The sequence below is a fragment of the Leucoraja erinacea genome, chromosome 37, assembly GCF_028641065.1.
Source record: "Leucoraja erinacea ecotype New England chromosome 37, Leri_hhj_1, whole genome shotgun sequence".
NCBI lineage: Eukaryota > Metazoa > Chordata > Chondrichthyes > Rajiformes > Rajidae > Leucoraja > Leucoraja erinaceus.
Window position 1 is genome coordinate 7,171,491 of NC_073413.1, and position 14,147 is coordinate 7,185,637.

The window sequence follows — 14,147 nt, forward strand, 5'->3', positions numbered from 1 at the left end:
AGGGATCTGAGGGGTAACTTTTTCACACAAAAGGTGGTGGGTGTATGCAACAAGCTGTCAGAGGAGGCTGTTGAGGCAGGGACTATCTCAACGTTCAAGAAACAGTTAGACAGGTACATGGATAGGACAGGTTTGGAGGGATGTGGACCAAACAGAGGCAGGTGGGACTGATGCAGCTGGGAAATGTTGGCCGGTGTGGGCACGTTGGGCCAAAGGGCCTGTTTCCACTCTGTATCACTTTGACTCTATTAGGAAACACTGGCACAGAAAATAATTTAACACGGAAGGGACATCAAAAATAAGTAATTTCAACAGTCAATATTTTTTTTACGGAGCCCCTGGCCGTGTCCTCAAGTTCTGCATGGACCAGCGGGCAGGAGTATTTGCAGCCATCTCTATCTTCTGCCTACTCCAATCTGAGGTCCTCACCTCCTTTAAGACCACTACCATCATCCCAGTGTTAAAGAAAAATAAAGTAGTATGCCTTAACGGCCACAATCCGGTGGCTGACATTCACCATCACGAAGTGCTTTGAGAGGAGGGTCACAATGTGCATGAAGTCCAGCCTCCAGGCTCACATAACCCCGCAACAGGTTCACATCAGATGCCATCCTGGCATTGCGCTCATCCCTGTAACATTTGAATAACAAGGACACCCAGGTCAGACGCCTATTTGGTGTCAGAGTCTAGTTTAGTTTAGAGATACAGCACGGAAACAGGTCCTTCAGCCCATCAGGTCCGCACCGACCAGCGATCCCCTCACATTAGCACTACCCCACACACACACACTAGAGACAATGTTACACTCATAACCAAGTCAATTAACTTACAAACCAGTACGTCTTTGAAGTGTGGGAGGAAAATGAAGATCTCGGAGGAAACCCACACAGTCACAGGGAGAACGAAAATCCGACAGACAGCTCGGTAGTAAGTCAAACCCACGCAGGTGCTGTAAGGGAGAATCGTGCCACAAACTCCCCCCAGACCCCCCCCCCCCCCCCCCCCCCCACACACTATTATTTTTTTTAATTCAAATCATTTGCTATGTCGCTCTTCAAGGGAGATGCTAAATGCATTTCGTTGTCTCTGTACTGTACACTGACAATGACAATTAAATTGAATCTGAATCTGAATCTGAGCTCCACCACTGCGCCACCATGCTGCCCTAATATCGAATATTAGTCCCCAGTCATATAATATTGAATTTCCCATGCTGACCAAGATGCCCCATCAATGCATCTCCCACCTGATTTGATTGGCCCATATCCTTTGAAACCTTTCCTATCCATGCACCTAAAATGTATTTTAAATGCTGTTACTGTACCTGCCTGAAATATTTCCTATGGCTTGTTCCATATACCCATCGCCCACTCTCTTGACTATTTATTGACATTAGGTTCACATTCAACACCATAATTCTAATCAAACTCATCTCCAAATTATTGGACCAAGGACTCGGAACTCCCTTTAGAACTGGATCCCTTGACTTCCTAACTTAGAGATCGCAATCAGTGAGGATAGGCGACAAATCATCCTCTGTGAGAATTCGGAACATCAGTGCAGAGTATTCAGCCCTGTACTGTTCTCCCTGTAAACTCATGACAGTGCAGCGAAATACAGATCTAACTCCATTTACAGGTTTGCAGATGACAGCAACGATAGTGGGCCAGATCTCAAACAATGACGAGGAAGAGTACAGGAAGTAGGAAGATAGCTCAGTCGCATGGTTTCAAGACTACATACTCTCCATCAATGTTAGCAAAATGAAGAAGTTGGTCATTGTCTTCAGGAAGCAGAGTGGACGTCTGCATCGATGGAACTGAAGTGAAGATGGTCAAGAGCTTAATGTTCCTAGGTGCAAACATCACTAACCATTTGTCCTGGTCCAACACATTGATACTATGGCCAAGAAAGAATCCCAATGCTTCTTCTTCCTCAGAAAACTCAGGAAATTTGGCATTTTTCCAACAACTCTTACCAATTTCTACGGATTCACCGTAAAAAGCATCCAATCCAGTTGCATCGCAGCTGATGGCAAGAAATTGCAGTAAACACATCTCAGTTCATTGTGCAAACCAACCTTCACCACATTCCATTGACCCGATTTATACTACACATTACCTTGGGAAAGCAGCCAACATAATCATAACAAGAACCACTCACACCCTGGTCATTCTCCCTTCTCCCTTCTCCTGGTCAGGCAGAAGATTATAAAAGCTTGAAAGCATGTACCGTCAGATTCAGCAACAGCTTTGTCCCGTTATCACTTTTGAACAGATCTCTCAAATCCAACGTGTGTAGGAAGGAACTGCAGATGCTGGTTTAAACCGAAGATGGACCCAAAAAGCTGGAGTAACTCAGCGGGCAGGCAGCTGGAGAGAAGGAATAGTCTGAAGAAGGGTCTCAACCCGAAATGTCACCTATTCCTTTTCTCCAGAGATGCTGCCTGACCTGCTAGTTACTCCAGCATTTTGTGTCCACCTCCGATCCTAAGGATAAATTCCCGATCTTCCAATCTACCACGTGGCACTTTGTTTAATCTGCATTTTCTATGTGGCTGCACCACGATATTCTGGACTTTTTTCTTATTTTACACGACCTTGACGTATTCCTGTATGGTATGCCTGGATAGGGTTTTATCACCATATCTCCATAAGAGTGACAATAATACATACATACCAACAGAAAAACTGTGTATGGCAGTCAGTTTAGTTCTGTGTTTTCATTGCATTGTGTTTTTAAAGGAAATTAAAATATACTTTTGAAATAATATTGTAATATTTTTATTGCTCGACTCTAAATTGGAGATACAGTATCTACAATTCCTATTTAAAGGATGTTTTTTGCTTCCATCATTCATGTTTTGTCCTTATTGGAAAAGGACGTGAGTACCAACACTATTTATTTCACAGATGGAGTTCTATTGACTATATTCTACAGAAGAAAAAAATAGATATAAAGTGGTGTACTGCTATGTAGGGAGGAAAAAATGTATTCAAGAAGGAACTGCAGATGCTGGAAAATCGAAGGTACACAAACATGCTGGAGAAACTCAGCGGGTGCAGCAAGCAGCATCTATGAAAAAATGTAGTTCCTTTAGTGAAAAATAATCATAATGCAAAATTATTAAACAGATGGAAAGAACGCTCAATTGCATTATCGAACGGGATGTTTTACCTCCTGGAATAAGGGGGGAAAAATTGATTTTAATGTTTTTTGCAAAAAGGTCTGCGCACCCATTTAATCACAAAAAAAAACCCACTCTCCCGTTGCAGAAGGGAGAGTGGGGACGATGGGGTTAAATGACGTAATGCACCGCCCCGCCGGCGAATGGGAGGCAGCCGGGCGGGTCACGTGAGGCGGAGACATCGGCAATTTCCGGCGAGTGGCGACGGCTTTGGCCGAGCGCGGCGGGTCTTTTTTTTTTTACGTCGCTGCGCTCGCCGAGAGAACAACAAGCCGCCATTTTGTTTGGTGGGAGAGAGACGGAGACGGGGAGACGGCGAGAAGCGGGCGATAGAGGGAGAGAGGAGAGATCCTTTCGCTGGGTTTGGCGGATGGAGGGCGGGGGGGGGGGTGGGGGGGGAAGGAAGGAAGGAAGAGAAAAGACGAAGAAGAAAAAGAAAAAGGCGGGGGGGAGGGAGGGAACGGGGGGGGGGGGAAACAAAAGAAAAACTAACAAAATATATAATCAGCAATACGAATTCAACAGCAGGGAGGAAGAAAAGTAGTACTGTAAAAAAAAAAGCCTCATCTTTTTGCCGACTCCACCGTCCGTTATTTAAAAAAAAATTTAAAATGATAGACTAAGAAGAAAATGCCGAAACATTTCGAGTGATTTAACAACGGTTCCTGGGTTTTTTGCTCCCGTGAAGAGCGGAGGCTTTCTCTTGAGGGACGGTGGATGAATCGTTCTCGCTTTATTGGATCGAGAGGGGGAATTTTTTTAAAGGTTTTTTTTTTCTGACAGGGTTCCCCCCCCCCCCCCCCCCCCCCCCCCCCCCTCTCTTGGTGTCGGGAATGTGGAAGGAAAGACCGTCGTGAGGTGATTTAGGATGCGGTTTTCGCCGGAGACGCCGTTGTGCTTGGTCTTTCATTTTCTTTAATTATTTTCGCTCCCCTTTCCGTTCTTATTTTTTCTCTCTGGTGCCCATGGACGATCGACCTAGAAAGCCTGGGCCTGGCCGTAGGCCTTAGGCTCATTCTCTCTCTCTCTCTCCACACAAGACTTTAGCGATAAGGTATAAAATTGCCCCAGCGAACAGAGGCAGTGGGGGCTGAGCAAAGGAGCCAAGTCCACCGATTAATTCGCGAGGGTTCGTGCGGTTTTTTTTTATTTCTCCCTCTACGTTTTTTTTGGGGAGGGGAAAAAAAGTTGAAACGTGTAATTTTAAAATTGGGGAAGAAATGGCAGAGAATCTCCTGGACGGACCGCCTTCAGCCAAGCGGCCTAAAATCTCCTCCCCAGCTCCTCCGACCAGCGATGGCACAGGTACCGTGTAAACCTTTCTCTTTCGCCACTTAGTTTGTGCTTGTGTGCGCTACAAAATGTATTTGTGATGCTTTTTCTTTATTCTGGAAAGAAAATGTAAGGCTATGATTCAGACTGCAGTTTTTTTCATTTAAATGTGTGTTAAAATTGATGATTCATTTTAATTGCACGTTTTGGAGGAAGTATTTTATAAAAAATACTGGTAATTTTCTTGGGCTATGGTTTCCCTCTGGTTGGAAAGGATCTGTGCTTGTCCAGTGTATTGTTATGGAGGATGGATAAGTCATTTTCCCTTCACATAGGTTGCATTTTAATCAGTGGTTTTCTCTTCCTCTTGCATGAAAGGGCTTTAAATGCATTTATTCATTTCTTGTGTCTATGCAAAGAATAAATAATTCTACTATGCCAAGAATTTCAGGAGTATTAATGGAAGATAATGTGGACGTATTTATCCCTTTCGTTTTTAACTTGGTTGACTAGGTGTATGTTTAATGGATCATGGTTGGTTTGGTAGGTAGGTCTTGCAGTTGGCTCTCTAAAATGTGCTGGTTTATAACTTTACATGTTCTGAGTAATGTAGATAAAAACGAATTACACCATGTTGACGCAGTGTAGTAGTGTGCTTGTTGGCGTTTAGTGAGTATCCTCAATTTTTAACTGGCGATATTTGTCTAATGACAGGATAATATCCTATGTATTGTAACTTAAACGTTTCTTCAAGAGATGATTAAATATTATTGTTCAGCATATTATTAGGCTGTTTTAGCTGAATTTGCACCTGTGTGTAAAAGGTATGAAACCTTTTGAAGAATGCATGTTTTGACTTTGGGAATATGCAACAAGCTTTGCTTAATTTCTTGTCCCCAATAAGAATATGAATACAAATCTAATTCGGAGAGATTTCCAAAATTAACTGTTGATTACGATGTGTATATATATCTATGGATGTATTTGATTCTATTTCATGGAAATAAAGTTTTGAGTGAGAAGTTCCGGTATGTTGTCTTCATACTTTAACACAAGATCATTCACACATTTGTGTAATTTGTTTTCTTTTCATTGGAAATAATTCTAACAGTGTTCTTGTTATATCTCGCATTATCTTAAATATATTGAAATTGAATTGAAAGACCAGCAAAATTAAGCTCAGTTGTGAAGTAAAGGTCAAATATGGCAAAACCTGGGTCAATTTTTGGTGCAGAGAATTCGGTGCAAGTGTATGGTTGATTTGTTTTCTAATTTAAAAACATTTGCTACTTTGGATTCCATCTTTTTATGTGGTTATATTTTTGATAATTCACTTTGCAGCAGTGGCGCTGGTGCTGTGAGGTGAATGAAACTGCACTTTGTTCTACAGTAATCTTCAGCCAATTGGAATGCTACTTTAAGCTTACTAAAAATGCAACTAGAGGACACTTCACAAGTGAAAGATTTCCTCGAGTAACTTGACAGTATCTCCAACATCAGTTTCAGCTAAATAATTTCAGCCTGGTGAAATGAGGTGCGATGGAACTTGCATTCTATAGTTTTCTTCAAGCAAAATCTTATTGAAAATGAAGTAGTCACAGCCTCATTGCAATTCAAAATAATTTCTATTGATATGGTCAGATCACTTTTAAGTTTTCTGGCAACTGTTTTTCAATCTGCTTCATGGTGTATGGTCAGCGATGGTGGAGTATTAGTGGGTTCAAGTATTGGTCCACCACCCACTTCGTTTTGTGGTGTTCGCTAAGCTTGGCGTTACACTGATACTACTACATAATTTATTCTCCATTTCTTCAACTTTAATGTTCCAAACCATTAACTTTAGCCTGTTAGTTTTTCATGGCAAAATGGATTCACGACATCAACTTTATAAGTACTTGGTTCTCTCTTAGAGAATTATATAAAAATAATTAAAAATTAATTTCCACTGGACTTTAAGTTTCAGTTATCATATAACTGAAAATTGGGCTTAAACTAGTTTTGGGGGTTTGTAATTATATACTTTAAATCAATTTGTCATTTTGAGGGTTGTTTCTCAAAAATGACAATTATGGGACATGTTGCATGCAAGATAATTGTGCTTACCTTTGTTCATAAATGCAGTCTTCAGAATTCCTCTAATAGCTTCTAATCTGGGCAGCCTTGGATTTATTAAAAAAAATTATCCATCTTATCTTATATTACTAGTTTATAATATGGATTTATTTTATTTGTCTCTTCCACTACATGAATAGGATCACTACCTTTTATCATAATTTTTTTTATAGATAATCCAGAGATGTTTCTGGTAAAGGCAGCATCTCTGGAGAACGTGGATAGGTGACATTTCTTGTCGAGAACCTTCTTCAGACTGTTGGAAGGGTCTTGACCCAAAACGTCACCTATCCATGTTGTCCAGAGATGCTTGCTGAGTTACTCCAGCACTTTGTCCTTTTGTGCTTTAACCAGCATCTTCAGTTCATTGTTTCTACATTTTCAAGATATTGCCTGTACTATGTGAATCTAGCGCAGTGAAAAAAAGAATCCTAATGGGAGATATATTCTTTCGTGCGTTTCTTTCACGATCGTTTCGAACAAAGTAGCAAATATGAGTAAGGCAGCAACTTTGTAACGAGTTTATGGTTAGGTAAAACTATTCTTGGTAGTATTTAATTGAGTAATTATTAAATTTGTTGAAGAAATAGCCATTGTAAACTTCGTGTTAAACCCTGGTAGTTGTCAGTTGCAATTATTTAAATCAGTGCATCGTATTCTGATTTTCACAGTTAGCGATGTATTTGTCAGATATTTAACGTTTGTAGGTGGATATTGAACTTGCAATCCTGCACAAACTTTGGAAAAAATCTGTCAAATGCCTGTTTCTGTATACTAACTTCAAAGGCATGTTGATTACCAGGAGACCTTGAACTTGAGAATTGACAGTGGTTCTTCGGCTCCTGCTAATGCTTTTGGTGAGATTGTAGAGATGGCGATACAGATCACCATTCATGAAAGTCAGATCTTGGTTATTTCAGTTTGGCATCAACAACAACCTTTCCCATCGCCATCAACCATCACCACTGCCAATTTCAGTTCTATTGAAAAGGGTCTCTCAGGAAATTGATTTCTTGGTTGTAATGGTGATTTAAATTGAGTGTAGCTAACTAAGCATATTAATGTAAGATAGGATTAATGTGTTGTCAAGACATTGAACATAGTTCTATAGTTTCCCCAATGTTGTATTATGGATCAACACTGCTATGATTCCAAACTAATGAACTGTACGTATGTAATGCATAGAGCTTTTTTGTAGCGAATTTCATTTCGGACTTTTTTTCAAGATCAGGCTCAGTATTGACCATTTTATGCCAGTTTGGTCATGTTAGAATTTAAGCAATTTATCAGTATAATATATTTTTTTGTGTTGTGTAGTTTCATGTCAGAAACGCAGAATCGCTTCTGGGCCCTAAGCACACTTTCCCCATTAAATAATGTTGTGTATGTCCTAATGTTATCTGTTTGCAGCTTTTTGCAACTTGAGTAGGAAACTTCATAAACATTAATAACACAGAATGCTACAGCATGCTGCTTTGATGAAATGAAGACGTGCAATACTTTCAAATTATGTCACTCATTGGTAATCTTGGATTGTCTACAAAACAACCAGTTAGCGGAACAGAGGTACTGACATATTTGAAAAAAATATGAGTTTAAAAAAAAATCCTGTACACGAAGCCGCAGTGTTGAGTAACTGGTATGGAAAGTATTCCACTCCCCAATGGTGTTCTTTGCATGGCATTGGGGGAAAAAATAACAGAAAATTGTAAAAGGGAAAGGGTTCATTGAAGATATGTTTTATCTTAATGCTTGATGGATTAGTCTATGTGCCCCATAAAGGGATGATACATATTGTATTTATTTTAATGTGAAAGGTAGCCTATGCTGTTTACAGTAGGTTTTTAACATGCACAAATTATTTTCTGGTATTTATCCAACTAAATGTTATCAATTTTAGATATAATTATTCAGGTACTTGCACTGATGACCATAACCAATTGGTTTGAATATCAGTTTGTTATACTATTTGATGAACCTTTTAATTCTAACATTGCCACACTGAAAATGCAAAATAAATCTACCAAGTTAATTGAAATCCACCAAAAAGATTTCTTGTTAACTGGTGCTGATGCACTAAATGTTTTTAAAATCACAAATGTTGAAATTCAGAGCTTTAAGAAAATGCTGGAAACGTCAGTATGTCAGGCACTGAAAAGAGAAACAACAAATGTTTGAGGTTGAAAATCCTTTGTCAAATTAAAATGTTTGCTCTTTTTCTACAAATTTTGCCTGACCTATCGATTTGTTGCTTTTTATATCTTTAATTGGAAAATATTTATTTTACAACCAAGCCTATTATGACATTTTGAATTGGGTTGCAAGTTTTTCACCATGTGCATAAGATGTCAGATCTAAATCTATCCAAACAAAGTGCAAACTAATTTGAACTCAAGTGATTTTTTTCCCCGAGTTCTCTTGGTTTAATTGTTTACTGTACATTAACACATGCCTGGTGTGCTCTTGCTACATTAGTCTGTATTTTGAATTTATTGCTCATAAGCCACCAGTTTCATGTTCGTCTTCTGTGATTATTATCCTAATAATTTAACAAACCACAGAGAGGATAAATCAATCTCATCCAAGGCAGTTATGGCTTAACCAAATTTAATCTAATTCTAATATATTACCAATTAAAACATTTTCTGCATTTAAAAATGTATCCAATTTGCCCTTTAAGGATTAAAAATAATGTATCTAATCACTACTTGCTATCTGGGTGGCACCTGTATGACCATTACGTATCACCCATTGCTGATTGCTCAACTGAAGATGGTGCTGAGCCATCACAGTGGTTGAAACCTGCACAATTTTACCTTGTAAAGTGTTCCATATAATTTTTAATTGTTCTCCATCTTCCCTCGCTGACCTCCGGCCTCTCTACCTTGATTTCCATCCCAACCAAGGTGGTATAACTTGAAGACTTATCACTGATTTTTCAGAGGAAATATCAAATTAACCTTTTGAAAGGAAGCTCTCGACAAGTATTTTGACCACACAGTACTATAGATGCTGAAATCTTTTGTGAAACACAAAGTACTGGAGTAATCCAGAGGGTCAGGCAGCATCTCTGGAGTGAATGAAAGGTGATGTTTTGGGTTAGGATCCTTTTTCAGACTGGCAGCTATTTCACTGAATCCAATTTGGGTAATGGATTCGGTGGAATAACTGCTACGGCTCAAGCAGTTAACACTTTTCTGTCCTCGTCATTCACCTACATTTCTTTTGCATATGACATTTTAATGTTCCTTCTATAATAGTGTCAAAAGTGGCATACAGGGCTGTTTGGGTGACCTAACCACTATTTTCAGTTTGTGAAGGCACTGAGCCTTATTTATTTTGTGTACTGAATGTAATCGGAGTTGGGTAATGGATTTCGGTGGAATAACTGCTACGGCTCAAGCAGTTAACACTTTTCTGTCCTCGTCATTCACCTACATTTCTTTTGCATATGACATTTTAATGTTCCTTCTATAATAGTGTCAAAAGTGGCATACAGGGCTGTAATTGTGACCTAACCACTATTTAGTGTTGTGAAGAACTACAGGAGCCTTATTTTTCTTTATTTTGTGTACTGCACTGTAATACTATAGAACGGAGGGTAAAATTAATTTTTCGATGGTTGATAGTATGTACCTTTTCCGAGTAGTGGTTGGTCTAGTTTGAAGTTTTAGGAGAAATGGGTGTGATAATTAGTTTAAAGACGCAACAAACTTCAGAGCTGGACGTGTTGGGGGGGGGGGGGGGGGGGGGGGGGGGGGTGGGGTGTTGTTCAGTCTTATTTAACCATCATAATTCTTTGACATGGGTTCTAAATATATGGAGTATGCTTCCAAATAATTCCAATCAGCCACAGACTGTAATATATATTTTTGAAAAATGTGCCCGGCATGATCGTATTCAGAATAATAAAAATAACTAAATGGCTTTGTAGGATTATTATTAATCATTTAGATCTGTAAGTTCATTTAAACTTAAACACAGTTATAATCTCTCTGTCCTGCTAATTTTCTTCCCTTGTCCACTAATTGTATTAATTCCTGGGTAAAGGACAGTTCAGTGAATCTAGATGTGTTTTGATTGTTACTCATGTGTGAGTCTAGGGTGTGGCTATTAGAAGGATACCCATGTTGCAGGAAGAGATGGCAAGAGTTACATGTGTTTTCTCTACATCTTCTGTCATAATGATACATAGAAGTTATGAAAATGCACATTTAGTTTGTGCTGTCATTTTGCCTCGGTAAGCCAATAGCTCTAATTACGCAATTACTTTGCCAATATCCCTTCAGCCTTTTTCCGTGGATTTTTGTGTTTATTTTAATCTGAAATTTTAATGAATATATAGTGTACAAGTGTGTGTTGACAGCCACATCTGTGTACAAATATTTCTTTTGCTGCCCTGTATTTAATTTAGCAAGTATAATCCCTCATTTTGAAGTTTGTCTGTTTCTTTTGCACTGCACTGTGATTTGGGAATTTTTTGCCCCATAATCATCTTTGTTTAATGGGAGGTGAAAGGCACACAATTTTATATCCATCTTTATTCCAATTCTTTTTAGTTTTTGGTGGTGTAGTTGAGACTGCTTTTTGCCATTTCGGTTAACTGCAGAATTGAGTTTTTTAAATATTCCTGGTTTGCACAGTTCAGTTGCTTGTTGTCATGAGTAGTTGGGTTTTTAGTGTAGGTTTTGATTATATTTTTATGAGGGGGAGGACTGGCTGTTTTTTTAATAAGTGCGCAGAATTGTATTGAGTCTATGTTGTGCCTTGAGTATAATTAAAGATTAAAAAATGCTTAACAGATGTGGGTCCACCCCTGATTTTTCCAGAGTCTTTCTGGATTATCGGTTTTGCCGGACGAACTGAAGTCATGCCTTGCGAGAGGTGTGGAACGGTAACATAACACCAAGATGTCGGCCTGCAAAGCTTCCCTTGGAAATCGACTATGTGAACAGATCTGCCGGCCCCGGCTGCAGGGGGCAAATTCGATCGGACGCGGATGGGCTGATGATGTCCTGATCTGCCTCACATGGCAGGGGGTGGCGAGACGGGAGACATTGTGGCGATTTCAAGTGCGCTCTTGTAATTTTGCCTGGATTAAAGAAGATGCCGGATCACCAGTTGCGGGAAAATCGGCGGTGGACCTGTATTATCAACCTTTTATTGACAAAGCCACAGAGGGTGATAACATTGTGGATGGCACGGAATGTTATACAATGATAGATTCTAAAGAGCATATTTAAGGAAGGGAACAGTAGAAAGTTGGAAAATTTGGGGAGTTGTATATTAGCTGTTTGTCCAAGAGAATATTTGCATAGAATAAAAGGCACAAGAATGTAGAATTAAAAAGGCAACTTGATTCGTGAGATTTGATTGCCCATGATACACAAGACAGCCATTTGGTGCATCAGGTGCACATTGCTTCCAATCAAACAATTCCAGTATCTCATTTCTTTATTTCCCTGCACATCTGCAACTTACTCCTCTCACATGGCCCCACCACATCTGATTCTTTATGCCCTGTATCTGCAGTAAGAGATATTTTGTAGTAGCCATTTATCTTTCATTTATTGGATAGCTGAGGAAAATGGAGCAACAAATGGAAACTCTTGGTTCGATAGCTGAAGGAAGCTGCAGAGATGAGGAAGGCAAAAACCAGAAAGGATGAAGATTTTTGTGCTGCTGGATGTGGTGTTGGGACAATAAGCACAAACATAATGGCTAAGTAGGACTTAGCATGTTAAAATTTGTCCAACTATTGTTAGGTTAAATACAGGTTATAAATCATATATATATGACGAAGATAGAAATGTTTAATCAGGCCATAGATGTTGCATTGGGTTTATAATGTCAGTGATTTTACTCTTTCCAATTGAGGGACTCTACTTATTCAGTACAATAATCTGGCAAATCTATTCTACTGTAGCTTTACAATAAATGTCGTGTAATGCAGGTGAATAGAATTTTAAGGAATTGTTTTTGATTTTATGCAAGGATGTTATAGCTTTAATTTTCAGCAGCAAGAAGGTAATTTAGTGGGAAATTTATGAAAATCGATACATTTAATAGTAGCTGGTACATGCTGTTTTAATGTAATAAAATGTGAAATTCTTTAATTTAGTTCAGAACAATATTGTTGACCTTAGAGTAAATGTTGCACATTGCCCAGCCTAGATTTAGTTTTCTTCCCTACCTGCCTTCCCTGTTTTCCATTATCTCCCAGTTTTATAATAAAGCTCCTACGAAGTGCCGGTGCTGAAAAGGTTAAAAGTCACCAACCTGAACGACTACCGTCCGGTTGCCTTAACTCCAATAGCCATGAAGTGCTTTGAAAGGCTGGTCCTATCTCACATCAAATCCAGTATCCCTGCATCACTGGACTCGCATCAATTTGCATACAGGGCAAATCGATCCACAGAGGATGCCATCTCTCTGGCTCTTCACACTGTCCTGACTCACCTGGAAAGACAGGGCAAGTACGTGAGGATGCACTTCATAGACTATAGCTCTGCCTTTAACACGGTCATCCCCACCAAGCTCATCACCAAACTTCACCAGCTAGGCCTCAGCTCGCCGATATGCGACTGGATCCTGAATTTCCTGAGGGTGCGACCGCAGGCAGTGAGACTGGGCCCACAACTGTCCTCCACTATCACTCTGAGCACCGGCACACCACAGGACTGTGTACTGAGCCCCATGCTCTACTCCCTCTTCACACACGACTGTGTTCCTGTATTCGACACCAACACCATCGTCAAGTTCGCAGACAACACAACGGTGATCGGGCTGATCACCAACGGTTATGAAACAAACTACAGGAGCGGAGGTGCAGAACCTGGCGGACTGTTGCTCACGTAATAACTTGTCCCTAAACACCTCCAGGACCAAGGAGCTGATTATCGACTTCAGGAGGACACAAAATGGGGAACACACCCCAATCTCTATCAATGGGGACAGTGGTGTGGAGTGTGGCCAGTTTTAGGTTTCCGGGCGCACACATTTCAGAGGACATCACATGGTCCACCAACACTGCTGCACTGGTCAAGAAGGCACAGCAATGACTGCTCTTCCTAAGAACATTGAAAAAGACTGGTCTTCCCCAACAACTGCTGACAATCTTCTACCACAGCACCACAGAAAGCATACTAACACATGGCATCTCTGTGTGGTATCTCAGCAGCACGGAGGCGGAGAGGAGCGCTCTTCAGCGCGTCGTCCACAGGGCGCAGTAGATTATTGGGACACAGTTACCCGCCTTGGAGGGCGTCTACTACACACGGTACCTCAGGAAGGCCGTCGGCATCCACAAAGACTCCTCACACCCTTGTAATAGTCTGTTCGAACTCCTACCTTCCGGCAGACGTTTCAAGGCCTTCTATGCCCGCACCTCCAGACTCGGGAACAGCTTCATCCCCAGAGCTATCGCTGCTCTGAACCGGCCTGCTGAGTGCCCCCCCCCCCATGAACTGTATTCACGCGCATCGACCCGGCACAGACATATTTGCACTTTAGACTGTTTTACTGTTTTTTATAAATCATGTTTCTCGGGGTATCTACATTTTATTAGTTATTTAAG

General features: G+C 40.2%; 1 protein-coding gene across 2 annotated transcripts in view; it reads left to right on the top strand.

Moving 5' to 3' along the window:
• Window positions 1-3,990: 3,990 nt before the first annotated feature.
• Window positions 3,991-14,147, top strand: part of ep300b (E1A binding protein p300 b) — an 82,826-nt gene continuing 72,669 nt past the window's right edge. For both annotated transcript variants that reach the window (XM_055663221.1, XM_055663222.1), the window contains exon 1: window positions 3,991-4,492. In XM_055663221.1, the coding sequence (XP_055519196.1) occupies window positions 4,408-4,492 (85 nt within the window). In that variant the 5' untranslated portion in view covers window positions 3,991-4,407. The remainder of the gene's footprint in view (window positions 4,493-14,147) is intronic.